Source organism: Ips typographus, linkage group LG1, assembly GCF_016097725.1.
Source record: "Ips typographus isolate SLU linkage group LG1, UJ_Ityp_2.0, whole genome shotgun sequence".
Lineage (NCBI taxonomy): Eukaryota > Metazoa > Arthropoda > Insecta > Coleoptera > Curculionidae > Ips > Ips typographus.
In genome coordinates, this window is record NC_138422.1 from 2,086,695 (window position 1) to 2,102,959 (window position 16,265).

The 16,265-nt window shown below is 35.3% G+C and overlaps 3 protein-coding genes across 6 annotated transcripts; 2 read left to right on the top strand and 1 right to left on the bottom strand.

The window, feature by feature from the left end:
- Window positions 1-89: 89 nt before the first annotated feature.
- LOC145737542 (uncharacterized) lies at window positions 90-3,125 on the bottom strand. Its single transcript, XM_081992253.1, has 7 exons — window positions 2,809-3,125; window positions 2,608-2,745; window positions 2,347-2,551; window positions 2,090-2,297; window positions 1,506-1,682; window positions 1,053-1,370; window positions 90-997 (listed from the first exon to the last, which is right to left on the bottom strand). Exons 2-7 carry the CDS (start codon window positions 2,730-2,732, stop codon window positions 888-890), a joined length of 1,143 nt encoding a protein of 380 aa, XP_081848379.1. The 5' UTR covers window positions 2,733-2,745; window positions 2,809-3,125; the 3' UTR covers window positions 90-887.
- Window positions 3,126-3,413: 288 nt separating this feature from the next.
- Window positions 3,414-8,752, top strand: elg1 (enhanced level of genomic instability 1). Its single transcript, XM_081991587.1, is given in 7 exon segments — window positions 3,414-5,162; window positions 5,229-5,529; window positions 5,531-5,814; window positions 7,149-7,285; window positions 7,345-7,874; window positions 7,927-8,393; window positions 8,447-8,752. Coding segments are annotated over 7 exon segments (3,516 nt in total). The 5' UTR covers window positions 3,414-3,624; the 3' UTR covers window positions 8,706-8,752.
- Window positions 8,753-8,953: 201 nt separating this feature from the next.
- On the top strand, window positions 8,954-16,230 carry LOC145737474 (glycoprotein-N-acetylgalactosamine 3-beta-galactosyltransferase 1-like). 4 transcript variants are annotated; one of them, XM_081992185.1, is made up of 7 exons: window positions 8,954-9,113; window positions 11,789-11,916; window positions 11,971-12,191; window positions 12,250-12,388; window positions 14,775-14,934; window positions 15,333-15,554; window positions 15,671-16,230. In XM_081992185.1, the coding sequence occupies exons 1-7, from the start codon at window positions 9,093-9,095 to the stop codon at window positions 15,947-15,949; spliced, it is 1,170 nt and encodes a 389-aa protein (XP_081848311.1). In that variant the 5' UTR covers window positions 8,954-9,092; the 3' UTR covers window positions 15,950-16,230. The 4 variants fall into 4 exon arrangements, with proteins under 4 accessions (XP_081848311.1, XP_081848321.1, XP_081848306.1 ...); XM_081992195.1 differs by lacking the exon at window positions 8,954-9,113 and adding an exon at window positions 10,258-10,458 and having other exon boundaries at window positions 15,333-15,570; window positions 15,671-15,827; XM_081992180.1 differs by lacking the exon at window positions 8,954-9,113 and adding an exon at window positions 10,266-10,458.
- The last annotated feature ends 35 nt before the right edge of the window (window positions 16,231-16,265 follow it).

Consider the following 16,265-nt stretch of genomic DNA (forward strand, 5'->3'; position numbering starts at 1 on the left):
ATATCGATTGAGACTTAAGTAACTTCTTCTTAGTCGGATTTTGACGTCATTGCTTGTTAACTGGGTCGGCACAAAAAATAATGCACATATATTCTGGAGTATTTTTCATCTTTATTTTAGGTTTTAATTACAGTAAGCAGCTAAAATAAAACGTAAACAAACAACGAGAGGAAAAATCAATATAGATCATTACAAAACGCACACTATAATACGATCACAACGGCAACAACGCAAACAAAAAACAGTTTTTTTTTATAGACGGAGGGCTTATACACTATTATCCGTCTGTCTTGTACTTGGAACATATTTAAAAAAAATACGGTTCGTTTTTGGTTTTGAACTGAAAATACGAAGCAATTCACAGAGTACTTGCCGCCTAATATTTTTTTATCACAATATATCTAACTTTACAATATAAAAGTTGAGGTAGTCGTATAGTTGTTTAAAAAACCTTGTACTCTGTTGCATGCCGCCCGCTCTACAGCCTTTACGAAAATACAATTATTACATACTATATTGTTGTATACTATGATCAAGCTGTCACTTGACTGTAATATATGGGTAAAGTACCGAGTTTTTTGGGAAAAGTTTCAAATAAATTCCACTGTCTAATACACTAATATCACCGAAAATTTGCGCTTATAGTCAAAATTTAGTTAAGCCTAAAAGTTTTTTTTGGATTATATACAAACACGTCCGATAACTATTTGTCTTTTTTTTTTTGAATATCACAGCCCGAAAATGTTGCTTTTTTTCCCACAATCAACCTCTGCAGTCGTCTCCAATAATATAGGAATTTTGGAGCTATTAAACAGTAGAATTTCAGCTACACCTACTTAAAATCTTCTGGTTATTTGAGAATTATAAAAACAAAAAATAAACCCATTTTAAGAAGTGATACCATGTGAACTGATCCCCTGCTGGGATAGTTCGGCTTTCACCCTCCGGGCGATATGCGACCTGGTGTGCTTCCTCAAATGGTCTTTACGATAAAAACCTGCAACCCCTCTAAATTTTCGACTCTACCGTCTCAGTGAACTGGGTAAACTTACCTTTACCGCACTCGTTGCACACGTGCCGCTTCTCTCCCGAATGAATGACGAAATGTAGAGTGAGCTGTTCTTTGCGCTTGAACGCTTTCAAGCACACGGAACAAATAAAGGGACGTTCCGGATTGTGGCTTTGTTTGTGTCTGGTCAAGTGGTCTTTGCGTTTCAGCGCCGCGCCGCAAATATCGCACACGAAACGACGTTCCATGTTGTGACCGAGCAGGTGTTGCTCGAGCAGGTCACGTTCTGGTAGCGCGGTGTGACATTCCGGACAACAATAGAGCGTGGAGCCGTCCAACGCTGTAGATACTCGGATTTCACCTGGAAAAAACACTTTTTTTAACTGAAATACTGTATAAAACATTCTTTTAAGAAAGGTCTTCATGGAGAATATTACTTTGAACCTTCTTTCTAATTATCATCTTCAGAACACTAGAAAGTTAAATGTAACAGTACCTGGCCTTGGTTTGGGCTTTTTCTCCTTGTCCGAACGTTTTTTCTTCTTTTTCTTCGCATTCGACGCGCTCGCCTGTAATTGAGCTGGATTCACTGGGTTTAAGCTAGTTAGCGTGTTATTGCAATTTGTACTTAAATTTCCGTTAGTATTGCTTTCTGGGTGAACATTGATTGTACCTAAAAATTACATGCTAAACTTTTGTCAACCAATTTGTGATTGACTGATACTGAGTTTCTTATTTTGCTAAAAACGAAAAAGGAACAGTAACATTACAAATACATGGTAGGTAGTTTCTGATTGGTCAAAAAGGCAGCTTTTTTGACAGGACCATATTTGCTATTTATTTCAATTAGGTTTTTAAATTGTTTTGCTTCTGATATGTTCAATTCTCATTTACAAATTATGAAGTTGTTTCAAAATTGATATCAGATCTGCACTATTATCAAACTGTTAGTTTTTAATTCAATTTCCACACTTTTGCATAAATTTGGACCTAATAAATTTAGGTAGTAGTAGTAGTCAATTTATAGTTGTAGAAAAAAAGAAAACAGTATCACTAAAATATAAATTAAGGGATAATTACTTGAACTTGTCAAATTGTGCTCTCCAACTTCTGTGTTGTTGTCCTTTTTCAAATTCTCTGCTGAATACTTGAGAAAATCGTGCAAACTTATAGGAAGACTACTGGCAGACAGTTGAGACAAGTAATCAACAGATGCAGTTAAATTTTGCCAGGAACTTGACAAGTGTTGAGACTGTCCGGCTGGTTTGGACACCTCCTGGTCTCTCCTCTATTATTTTTGACACTTAAGAATCTGGTAGAAAATCAAACACACTTACCTTATGATTGGAACTCTCTCCCCCAAGCAGACCTCTATCACTCCTCAAACAGTAGGGCTCTAAGTTTTGATGCTTACTGGAACAACCTTGACCATATACAGTCTGTGAATTGAGGTAGTTACCATTGGTTTTGTTTGCCAAAAGTTGCTGTTGGGCAGTGGCATGATGGTGTTGGGTAAATGAAGGAATTCCATTGGCTGTATATCTGTGCATATAAATACTGTTTAAACTTGTTCTTAGGTAGGAGCAAAAGCGTTTTACCTGTTTAAAGTGATGTCATCCAATGTTGTGGCTGTTGTTGAAAAATCCTGGGAGAGTTTAGCAGCAAACTGATGAATGTTGGGGAGTGATGGGGTAAAGTGACTTCCAAATGGAGAGAAGTTCATGATGACACGCTGCCTGGGAAAGAATTAAGCACCAGTTTAATTACATAAAATTAGGGGGCTTTAAGGGGCTATTTACCAGATTTTCTACTACATTTTAGCGTGCGGCTTCTCTCTCAGGAAATCACGTTCATCGCGGAGCAGGCATCCGACGCGCATTACGAACCCTTTTTACTGCGCAGTCAGACGCAGGAAGGGGTTGAAAAGGGGTTGGAAAAAATCCATAATCTTTTGACTTTGGCGGCTTGATGGCATTTGATCGAATAGGAATGAATCCAGTGCCATCAGGGGCACGTTATAACATTTTTGAGTGTGATAATACATACTTTCGGATCAGTTTAAAGTCGTTTAAAAACACTATTATTTGTATTTTTATAATTTGTAAACAAATACATTTATGGAACATAACCTCAAAATATTTTTGTTTAATGTCAAAAAACTTGATGTTTACGTAGGACAAACCGCCATTGTATTGTTTTTTGTGACTAAAACACTCAACTATGACAGAAAAAAGCTTTGCTAATTAATGTCCCAGTTAAATTACACGGAATAACTAATATTTTAATAAAATAGACAAAAACTCCTCAAAATAAGCAAATAAACGGCATATTTAATTTATGTTATCCTATAAAGCAACTGACAACCATAGCTAATTTTGACAGCTCTAGGGAAACAAATTACGATATTTATTTAGAGTAGAAGTCATAGGCATTAACCTCACTTTTAAAAATTTTGTCAACAATTTTGGCGCTTATTAACTTTATTTAACTTGCATAGAAAATACACAAACTTTTTATATCCTGTGGGCTAATTTTCGATTCCAATTAAGAGTAAAACTCATTTTCATACGTCTTGTTTTTATTTAACTGGAGGACAATGTGAAATTTTCGGTTGCATGACCACCCCAGTGGGGGCAAGCATTATGAAGGATATAACAACTTATTTCCAAAGCCCCACAAAAAGTCCTTTAAATACCCAAACCAGCCCTAAAGTCGTTGAACCTAGGAGCACGGAAAATGCTAGTGAGAAGCATGAGGCCCCACCAACCACAGACAAGTCCAAGCCAAATAAAAAGAATAAGAAAACTAAAAAAAAGCGCAAACCCACTGACCCAGAAGTACGAAATGTAGCTGAGCTGTTTTCTACTAGCTTGAATATTGTCTCTCCCAACACTAGTGAGTGTGGAAGTGAACCAAATAGCCAAAAGTCTGAAGGCAATAGCAATGCTGAGGCAGTTAAACAAACCCCAAAGGTTAATGCATTTGATTTCCTTATGAATAGTAGGAATAATGTAATTGGGTCAAATTCTGAAGGTAAACAACTAGAGGAGGCAGACTGCACCCCAACAGAAGACAAATCCAAATTAAAGGCAAGAAAGAAATTACTTGAAAATTGGGCACAGGACAAAGGTAGCACTAAGCGTAAAAGGGAGGAAGAGGAAGAAATTGATAAAGTAATAAGTGTAAAACTGAAAAAGCGAGCCAAAAGACTGAAAAAACTGCTTCATGTTGAGGACAGTCAAGATAGCAATTTGCACACAAAAACTAAGAAACCTAGGAAAATTAGTTCATCAGAATCTGAAGCCAGTAATGATTTCATTGATTTAACAAGCAGTAAGGAGGAAAGTTTAGAACCTTTAGTAGTTATTGAAGAAAACACCCAAGATGTAGTAATAACTGGAAGCTTAACCCCAAAGAAGAAACTGAAAGAAAATAATTTGTTAAACTTTCTAGGGGTGGTCAACCAAATTGAAAAAGAACAAGTCATTGAGGTATATGATGAACCAGACACACAAACTAAAGAAATTATTAAAATCAAAATGTTTACTCCTAAAGGCCAGTCCAAGAGAGTGTCAAGAATTAGTGAAAGATTACCTAGTCTAGAGAAAAATGACAGTAAACCAAAGCACAAACACACTAAAAGGAAGAAATTGGAAAATGAAACTGAAAACTCCCTTAATAATTCCTTTGAAGATTTCTGTCCTTTGAGTAGCACCAAAAAATCTGCAACTGAGAACAAATCAAATAAGAAACTTAATGAAACTGAAAAAAACAAAGTACAGAATGAAGAAACTTGTATAATCACAGAAGGTAGAAGTTTAAGAAAACGCAATGCTGTTGATTATAGGCAGATTTTTAAATACACTGAAACCCCAAAAAGTCCCAAAACAAAATCGAAGCAAGAGAAAGGAAAGATGAAAAAACCTACCACCAAGAAAAAAAAAGATGAACCAATAGAAAAGATTGATTTATTATCCTCTGATGACAGTGAGGAATCCAAATCCAGCAGTAAAGTGACTAAAAAGGTGGCACCAGTGTTTTTGAAGGCCACTCCAAAACCTAAAGAGTCTGCGGAAGTTGTGGAAGCAAGGCAGAAGTTTTTGATGAGCGGCATTCCGGATTCTTTAAAGAAAACAGTGGAGAAACAAAAAAAGTAAGTGTGTAAATGATGTTTTTTGTTTGCTGTACTACTATTTATCATTTTGTTTTAATATTTCAGAATTGAAGAAAAAGATGTGGAAATTTTCCCAACAATCAGTCATATTCAACAAAAATGCGCTAGTACGTTCTGGGACCTTTCCAAACCAGTTTTACCATTTGCATCTCTTTCCCAGTCTTATCAATTCTCAACTCCCAATTGTGAAAATTTAATCGTCAAAACCACCCCGTATGAAGTGAATTTAACCACAAAAGTGGAAAAAATAAAACATCTCAAAACCCTATTGCACACTATAAAAAATCAAAATCCCGACTATCCGGTTTATAAAGTGTTTCGACATGTATACGAAAAAAGTGGCAAAAGTTGCTCGAAAAGCCCTGGCAAAGGAAAAAAAACGCGGGTCTAAAAACGACAGGGAGAGCGTAAAAAACGCCGAGGAAATGGCGTCAAAAGACCAGGAAACTTGGTGCGAAAAATATAAACCGCGTTCTTCGCAAGAAATTTTCGGGAACCACCAGGGAGTTCAAGAGTTGAGGACGTGGTTGGAAACTTGGAAAAAGTACAGTCAGGAGATTAACGCTAAAGCGAAATCCCGAAAAGGATGGAACAGTGAATCGGAGTTTGAGTGTACAGATTGCGACAGCAGGTGAGTTTTATGGACATTTAGGACGAAGAATCTGCTATCTGGTCAATAAGGTATAGCTTCTGAGGTTTGTTTGTATAAATACTCAATTTAAGCAACTGAACAGGTGAATGAATGGTTATCAACATCTCACCGCTTCACCAGTCCTAATAATTCATTTTTAAAGGCATCTGAGTTAAAGTTGACCTTGTCACTTCTTAACCATTCCAGAATACTTGCTTTATTCCAACTGCTGTTTGGAATTTTTGTGATTAATTAATTGTGGTGTGGTGCATTATCCAAAACAATAGCGGAAGGCTGGGTTAAACTTGGCATCAATTGTTCTTGAAACCATTTTAGAACATTTTCCTGGTTCATCTCACCATGATAATCCCCACTGGCTCTTTCGAAGCAAATATGAGCTGAGCATCCGGAATAAATCCATTTTCATTACCCGCATGAAGAATAATAAATGTAAATGTTCCAGTAACAAGTTTGCTTTCATCCTGCCAGGAATTATTTCTTATTTCTACATAGGATTGAATTCTTTTAAAAGCTATATCAGGAGGTTCCATTAATCCTCTTTGGGGGCAATCTCTTAACCACTTAAACCCAATTTTGTGAAGCACTTTAGACAATGATTTTAATCCACCAACCAAAGTTTCTTTATTCCTTAATTTATTCATACAATAAACCTAAATTTAACAAGATATCAGCACTTTCAGTTGAAATTTCAGGACAAACTGTCAAGAATCATTCGCGAATTTAGAGTCCTGCGATGTAGGCTACAACCTCAATAGAGACATTTTTGGATAGCGCAGAGTCTGGACTATCTATCAATTTCAGTTACTATTGAACAAACGAAAGTTTTCAAATAATCGAGTTTAAAGTAGAAAGTGTCACAAAATTGTTAATAAAACTTTCCAATACAAAAAACGTTAACTTTGAACAGTAAATTTGTGCAATTTGGATTACTTAATTCTGAAAGAGCCAAAATAAGGGCGTCACTATTTAGTGCGGTGCTGTCAAACTGTCTATCTTTCTAGAAAATAAGGGAAAACTTGATTAAAATATTGTAGTTTTGGTCCTAATTTAGTTCTGGATTTTTCAACTTTCCAACCACCTTTTTCGGTTTTGTCATAAAACTACTAGATTTTCGGCAAAATTTTATAAATGTCAAAGTTTGACCCTTTAAAGGTTTTAACCATCCTTCAGTTGGCTAACTCAAAATATTGTTTACTTAAATAATTCTCTACATAACGCGGACGTTGTGACCGCGTTTACCCGGTTCTAAGTGGGTGTAGACCTGATCTAATGGGTGCAGAAAATCAAGTAATTTTTGGTCTCTTGTCAAAAAGGGACAGCACATGGTTGCCGGGTAATACAATGGTACTGTACGGTCCTACCGGAACTGGAAAAACTAGCGCTGTCTACGCCATAGCTAAAGAGTTAAAGTTCAACGTTTTGGAATTGAATGCATCAACTAAACGAACAGGTGCTTTGATTGATTTTCAATCTTTTTTCAGAACAGAATTTTAGGTTTTTTTTTCTTAGGGAAGAAGCTTCTTCAAGAACTACAGGAAGCAACGCAGTCACACCAGGTGCGCAAAAGCGACACCATGTCCAAGTTCACACAAACTTCGTCCGAACCCAAGAATAAAAATAAAAAAATGTGTATTCTACTGCTGGAAGATATCGATTTGATTTTCGATCAGGACGAAGGGTTTTTATCGTCTTTGTCCCAGTTGATTGTGACCAGTAAAAGACCCATCATTTTGACGACGACCGATAAAACGCCCTCACACGTTCAAAAGTTTATCAGCCAATACGAGTGCACCATTTTCCAACCGCTTTCAATGCACTGTTTGGCCGTTTGGTTGCAAATTGTGTGTTTAGTTGAGGGTTTATTGGTGGACAAGGACCATTTGGGCAATCTTCTAGAGTACAACAAAGGAGACATTAGGAGAACATTGCTTCAAGTGCAGTTTTGGTGCCAAAGTGGTGGGCAAATCGAACCTAAGAGAGAACTTCCGGTGCTTGTAGATGAGTCCGATGTTTTGCAATGTACTGATGAAGATTTACAGGTAGAAAGTGTTTAAATTACTTGGGATAGTTTTTGGAAGAGTTTTTTTGCAGTTGGGCGGATTAAGTGAAGACGAAACGAGCGCCCTACCTCAAACAGTCCACAAGAACCTTGTGGGCAGTTTTGAAGTATTCCGCGTCAATCGAAATTATTCCATTCCTGAACGAACTGACTTGGGTTTATTATGGTGGAACATGCCTAGTGTAGTGAACAGTGTTGTCACTACTCCGGATCAAAAAAACTCCACTAAACTGCTCGCCCTGTCTAAATTGTACGACTCGTTGAGCGTGGGTGATTATTTGGTGCACAACACAACTAGCGCAACCTCGGAGCCAGTGGTGAAAAGCTGGACTACTAATTTGCTCGACTCTATTGAACTCACAGAAAGAAAAGTGGACCGTCATTGGTCCGATGTTGATTTGACAGCTGAGATGGCACACGCGCTCCTCAATGGACATATAGAACACTACACTGACAACTGCCGAGTGAACTTAGCGTTGCCCGACTCTACGCAAAGAAAGTACGTTAAATGTCACACTTTTAAACTTTTACTAGTTTTAATATTTAATGTAGATGGCGGGCCAATCAGCATCTGTGCGACAACTACCTCAGACGAGTGGTGTCAACGTCAAGTGCTTTGGAGAGAAGTTCAGTGGCGATGGACTATTTCCCCGCTTTGCGGGATTTTCTGCGATCGGAAGAAAGACGCGCGGCTTCCAATACGAAACGAGGAAATCGGTTTCGGCACTACTTTAGGGAATTCAACTTGGATTTCAAGCCAACCATATGCAAAAAGGCGTGTGATATTTTAAATATTGACAACCGCATCTAGTAGTTATGTATATGGGTTTGATTTTAAACTAAAAATGTGGAAATAAATAGATTTTGTTTTTGTTTTAAAATATAATTTTGGGTGAAGGTCACAAGATTATGAATACTAAATAGAAACACGTCATGGGACACCCTGTATACTTAGAAATGCATCTTATTTACATAAACTACTCAAAATTTGCACTGATAAGGCAAAAAGTTAAACAATCTGTAATAAACAGTTTTGTATTATTAGCATTACACAAAAAGAAATGGTTTTATTTTAAAGCAAGTTAAAAACGTTTTATTGCTTGCCTTAAAACGTGTATTTCCCATTGTTCATTTGATAAAACACTTTTGTTTGGAAATATAATAAACCCGTGCAATTTTCAATTATTTGAGCGGCATCATGACACTTAAGCAATTCAAGGTAAGTCAGATAGCGCTTTAATTAAAAGTGACGGACCGATCAATCACATTATTTTGAGTTAAAAAGTAATTTTACAAGATTGTAGAAACTTTAATCCTATAACATGATAAATATTATGAAACGGGTATTATTTATTATTATTATGAATTAGGGAATAAAAATCGATTTTTATCAGATTGCAGCTAATAAAAGTTTAGACATTAATAATAATAAAGTTGCGCATCAGTAAAATAAATCTATGATAAATGTATTTACCAAATAATTTAATAATATTATACAGAGTGTCCCATAAGTAATGGTAAATAATTTAATGACGTATTTATGGGGTCAAAATAATTCGATTTAGCACAACTTACCGCAGACGAAAACAGAAATACAAGGGGTCAAAGTTATTTTTTTAAAATGCATTTTTCACTTAACAGCCCTCTCCTTGAAGTTTCTTGCTAAAATTAGGTATTCCAGGGTGCCAAATTTTATTATCTACTCAGTTTTCAAGCTAGCTTATAGAGGTCCCCATTTAAAACCAGTGATTTGCTTTAAAATCACTTTAACTTTTTTCTGGTAAGGCAGAGTGACAACTGAAATCTGAGTATCCATTTTTCAATATTTTTTTAACAAAAAAGGTATACTTAGTTGGCATCCTTAAGATCAACAGTTTACGAGATATTTGCCATTAAAGTATTCGGTGCCAAACATGATTGCAATTTGTAATTTTCTTGGAGGATGGAACCTTTTAGATCCTTTCTCATTACAAGTGAGAAATTACTGCAATATGCATTGAGGTCAATATTTTAATTGTAAAAAACTCGAAACCCGTTTGTTTTTGGGATACTTACTAAAAGTTGAAAAACGCGGAAACTATTTCAAAATAGAAATCTGTCTGTTTGAGAAAAAAACGTCAGATCGTTTGACAGCGAATGAAATGAATACATTTACGCTAACTCTGGACGCGCTCTATGCCGTCACGTGGCAACTGCTATGTTTCTCGAATGGAAGACACTCGTGATCAGCACGAACGTCACCACAATATCTTTTTACCTTTTCTATTCAATGTAGAGTGAGAAGAGTAAACAGAGCTGTATATGCATTTGTATTAATTGACACTTACTGACATGTGGATTATTCAAAAATCAAGGTTTTTTTTACTTTTTAATTCATGTGTGCGCGGGTTTTAGCTTATTAACAATTTTGGCATCGCGGGTAGTTTTAGGCGTTTATTCATTCTATCGTCCCCGTTCAACTGATTTTAATTACATGAAAAAACCGTGTAAAAAGCGCTTGTATGGTCGTTTTCTTTCCCCCAACGTCTTATGGTAAAATGAAACGACTTTTTCGCCGCAAACTTGTAAGTAAGTACAGCTTTTAGTATTTACTTGTAACTGTAACTTGTAACTGTAATAATAATAACTAATTTATAAAACATCACAATCAATTATCAAAGACAAAAGCATTGTAACATTTTATGGCTTATTTTGGCAGTGTTAACCATTTCATAATTATTACAGTCACCTTGACAGTAATTGTGTTATTTTATAATTAGGATTCAAGGTAAATACCTATATGACATATCGTATATTTTTGAAATTAGAAAAAATTATATTTTCAGAGATATAACAATACACAGGGTGATACATTAAAACAATACATTTTCATACTTGACAATGTTCCATACAGTCCATGTCTAAACTAATTGATTTGTAGTGTTTACATTGGGTACGTAGACAATGGCCGCATTCGTTTTCACGCTCCATGGAGCGAGCAGAGATTTTTTGACGTCAGAATGACGTAATTTGACAGTTGGTCAAACTATGGTTTTGCTAAATTACGTCATCGTGACGTCAAAAACGCTCTGCACGCTCCACAGAGCTTGAAAACGAATGTGGTCAATGTCTATCTCATTTTAACTCATTCTAATAAAACAAGATGGCCTAGTTACCATTTTTGATTTTATGCTAAGTCCTCATGTGCAGTATTTGAGTAAATTACAGCGACAATTACAGCATTCGTAGTTTCTGATTGGTCAAGAAAAAGCAGCAAGCTGAAAGTCCCTTTTTTTGGTAAATTTGTGGTACAAGAGCTCAACTTTTGGCCTACATCAGGTTCAATGAAAGTGATACAATTATCATATAGAAAAAACAATCTTAAAGAACATAAATGATAAGCTAAACCGTGTTTCCTAATAATAAATTAGCAGCACCTAATATCATACCTTAAAACGATTTTGATGTGTTTTCCTTTTTGATAAGGAATCATTTTAGTTTTATACGAAGATCGTTATAGATAGTACAACTTTTTTAAAAACTAATATCTCAATTGCATCTAAAATAACAACTTAACTAAAGTGCAGTAATGTTGACAATTCCCTTTATTATATCAGTTAACGATTTTTACTTAGTGTTAATTTTTTTTTGATAAATATACTCGGTTTTCATTCATTCGAGTCTCTGGTGTGAAATAATGTGGGTAAGCTGAAGCTTTAAAAGTTTAACTAAACTTTCTCACATTCAGTCGAATATTCAAACTTTTTAATTGAACAATTTTAATTTTATGTTTAAAAACTTTGGAAAATCAAAGAAGATTGATTGTTTTGAGCTTTCAGATTAACAGTGACCTCTAAAGATCTAAAAAAATTTTGACATTCTCTGTATTCTCTTAAAAAAATACTTTACTTTCAGAGAAATCGTTTGTTCAGGACTATACCTAAAGCAGAATATTTTCTGGCAGGATTATTACTAGGTGGACTACTCGGAGGAGTTTTGGTGCTACAATTTAAACAAATTTCGGGAAACTGGTTTTGGACCAGGTACTATATTAAAGAAAAACATATTCGGCAATTTTAATCACAACTGGAAACAAGTTCCCAGAAAAACACAAATTTTGTGGTAGATTTGGGCGTGCATAACGAAGCCGACCATGACGTCGCTATAAATGGCACCATAGCCCAACAGCTGCACGATGAGGTCAAACTGCTTTGCTGGATCATGACAGGACCCAAAAACCACCAATCGAAGGCCAGACACGTCAAAGCCACGTGGGGCAAACGATGCAACTATTTGATTTTTATGAGTACTGAAGAAGGTTGTTTTTTCTGCACTTTTACCCTCTACTGTCAGTTTATTTATATGACGCTTTCCAGATCCTACATTACCCTCTGTGGCTCTTCCAGTAATTGAGAACCGTGATAATTTATGGGGGAAAACAAAAGAGGCCTTTAAATATGTTTACAGGCATTATTACGATAAAGCTGATTGGTTTTATAAAGCGGACGATGATACGTAAGTACACGTTGATTTTTGAATTTGTTAGTCGTTCGGTGGTTTTTTGGAGGAAGAACGATTTTCAAAACGTTTTACTAAAATATGATAGAAACCTCAATAAAAAGTCTAGTAGGCAAAACTTTCGACGAGTTTAGAAACACTGGCCCAGAATATATTCTGGGACGTTACTGACAATGTGACAACGCCGCGGAAAACATGTCAAACCCTTGAAAATATAATTTTCACCATATTGTCCAATTTTGTTTTTTTTGGACAAATCTCAGATTATGTCACGTTTGCTCCGCTTGTTTAATGGAGCCCAATGTTGCCAGGTCTACCGTCAAAACGGTTTCTATCTACCGTTTTTGTAGTTCTTCTACCGTTCTCCTGTTTTTTTGAATAATCTACCGTTTTTAATTACGTCATTGCCATTATGTTGGTTGTGAAACTTTTCATATACTTTTTCAGTTTATCGAATAGAAAATTTAATAAGGATTCTAAAAATGCGCTTAAAACAGTCATTTTCTTACTCCAAATTATTCTCTAAAACCACGTGTTTTCTGTCACTATTGTCAGAATTCTCAAAATTTGACTAGAACTAGAATTTGCAAGAAATACATTTTAACACAGTTTTCGAAACAAGACGATTTTCTGAGATTTAACAGTTATTTTGACAATTGTCACATCATAGTCTAGCTAAAGAGTCTTCTGAAATCACGTCACAACTGCCAAACTGTGTTCAAAAGTTGGAACAATCAGGATTTAAAAACGTTTTCTTGTAGTATTTGATAAAAAACGTATTTCTGAGATTTATGACAGTTATTTTGACAATTGTCACTTCATAGTCTAGCTAAGTAGTATTCTGAAATCACGTGACAACTGTCACTAACGTCAAAACTGTCAAACTGTGTTCAAAAGTTACAAAAATCAGGATTTAAAAACGTTTTCTTGCAGTATTTGATATAAAACGTATTTCTGAGATTTATGACAGTTATTTTGACAATTGTCACTTCATAGTCTAGCTAATTAGTATTATTAAATCACGTGACAACTGTCAATAACGTCAAAACTGTCAAAGTGTGTTCAAAAGTTGCAAAAATCAGGATTTAAACACGTTTTGTTGCAGTCTTTGATATTAAACGTATTTTTGAGATTAATGACAGTTATTTTGACAGCTGTCACTTCATAGTCTAGCTAAGTAGTATTCTGAAATCACGTGACAACTTTCATTAACGTCAAACTGTGTTCAAAAGTTGCAAAAATCAGGAATTAAAAACGTTTTCTTGCCGTATTTGATATAAAACGTATTTCTGAGATTTATGACAGTTATTTTGACAATTGTCACTTCATAGTCTAGCTAAATAGTCTTCTGAAATCCCATCACAACTGTCAATAACGTCAAAACTGTCAAACCGTGCTCTAAAGTTGTAAAAATAAGGATTTAAACACGTTTTCTTACAGTATTTGATATAAAACGTATTTCTGAGGTTTATGACAGTTATTTTGACAATTGTCACTTCTTAGTCTAGCTAAGTAGTATTCTGAAATCACGTGATAACTGTCACTAACGTCAAAACTGCCCAACTGTGTTCAAAAGTTGGAACAATCAGGATTTAAAAACGTTTTCTTGCAGTATTTGATATAAAACGTATTTCTGAGATTTATGACAGTTATTTTGACAATTGTCAATTCATAGTCTAGCTAAATAGTATTCTGAAATCACGTGATAACTGTCACTAACGTCAAAACTGCCAAACTCTGCTCAAAAGTTGCAAAAATCAGGATTTAAACACGTTTTCTTACAGTATTTGATATAAAACGTATTTCTGAGATTTATGACAGTTATTTCGACAATTGTCACTACATAGTCTAGCTAAGTAGTATTCTGAAATCACGTGACAACTGTCACTAACGTCAAAACTGTCAAACCATGCTCTAAAGTTGCAAAAATCAGGGTTTATAGAAACGCTTTCCTACAGTATTCGATATAAAGAGTGTTTTTGAGATTTATGATTTTTGACTGAATAGTCACGTGACTGCCTAGCTAAATTATCCTTTAAAACCACGTGATTTCTGTCACTAATGTCAAAACTATTATTAATGAAAAAATGAAAAATCTGTATTTTTGAAGTACGGTTTTTATACAAAGAAACAATAAATCAAAGACGCCCTGCCCTGTATAATAATGTAAAATGAATGAATTTGTTTTGAGCTACCGTTTTTTGAATGATTATTCTAAATATTTTGACTTGGCAACACTGATGGAGCGTCAACTTGAATGCCCCAGGACAGTAAGCATCTCCTTCTAACACAAGATAATGAAAAAAGAAAAGCTAACATTCAGACTTAAAAACCATCGAACGGAATCAATTACGTCATAACTGGCACAGTACTACAATTTCAGGTACACAATAGTGGAAAACATGCGCTACATGTTACACTATCGCAATAAGTCCGATCCTGTGTACTTAGGGTTCCGTTTTAAACCCCTTGCCAAGAAAGGCTACATGAGCGGTGGTGCTGGTTACGTGTTGAGTAAAGAAGCCGTTAGACGATTAGTCACTGTAAGTATAGTTTGATACACTACACGTGAGGTAGTAAATAAAACTCGTGACCAACTGTCAAATTTAGTAACATTGGCTATGGCAGAATGACACATATGTCACTCATGAATCTTTGTCGAGAGCAATGGTACCATATAGATATATCAAACAAATATGAAAATTCAAAATTATCCATACGAATCAATTATCTGAACAAAGATACATATAACATATCAGTTTGCTTGAGCAAATGTGACGTCATATAACAATTTGTCACATGATCATTTCTTCGACTATCAAATCCTCTTTGACCGACTCTGGATACTGTTTTGCGATTGTGTGTTCTTGCCGTTGATTTTTTATGGATATAATTCAAATTTTTAAATTTGTTTGCTGATGAAGATTAAAAATATTACCAGGAATCTCTACCGGATCCTGAAAAGTGTAAACAAGACAACACCGGTGCTGAAGACGCTGAACTAGGCAAGTGCCTGCTATCCGTTGGTGTAGAACCAGGCGATTCCAGAGACAAACAGGGCCGCAGCACTTTTCTCCCTTTGTACATCAACAGTTTTCTGATTCCGGGTACTCTGACCAAGGATTTTTGGTTCTGGAGTTACATTTATTACCCTTTTAATGAGGTACCAGTACTTAAAAGTTTGTATTTATAATTTCTGCCAGAATAACTGGTCGCGTTGAAGCTTTAAAACGAACAGGATTCATGACTTAGATATAAGTATAGTAGACATTTTTTTAGGGTTTAGAATGCTGTTCCGATAACTTGATCTCGATCCACTACGTGGATCCACAAAACATGTACCTGCTCGAGTACCTGGTGTACCATGTCAAACCGTTTGGTCTGTCCTACAACCCGGATTTTAACGCTGTAATGTTTGGAATTCAAAATAAAACCGAGCCATCTGATTTGCATACAGCCACTACAGTCAAAACAATTAAAATAACAGCAACCGGAAAAAGTAAAGCTGAGAATCGGCGTAAAAACAATAAGGAACCAAGTTGGGACGATTATGAATGATAGTCAAAGTATAATATCAGCTGGAAGTTACCAAATCTATTATAATTATACAAATACGTCACCAAAGCAGTAATTATGTCATTGTAATATAAGCTGTGATATAAACTGTAGATTGAAGCAATGACTGTGTTTTTTGACTTTTTTTTTGTTTTTTTTTTTACTGCTCAAAAATGTATTTGACGCATATAGCTTCAACCATATTTTTAAATATGTTATTATAAGAAAAAATGTGGAATTTCTTGTATCTTGTTGATAATAAAGTGAACGATTTTTAAATGGAATTCCTTGACCCTGTCTTCATATTTTACAGATAACA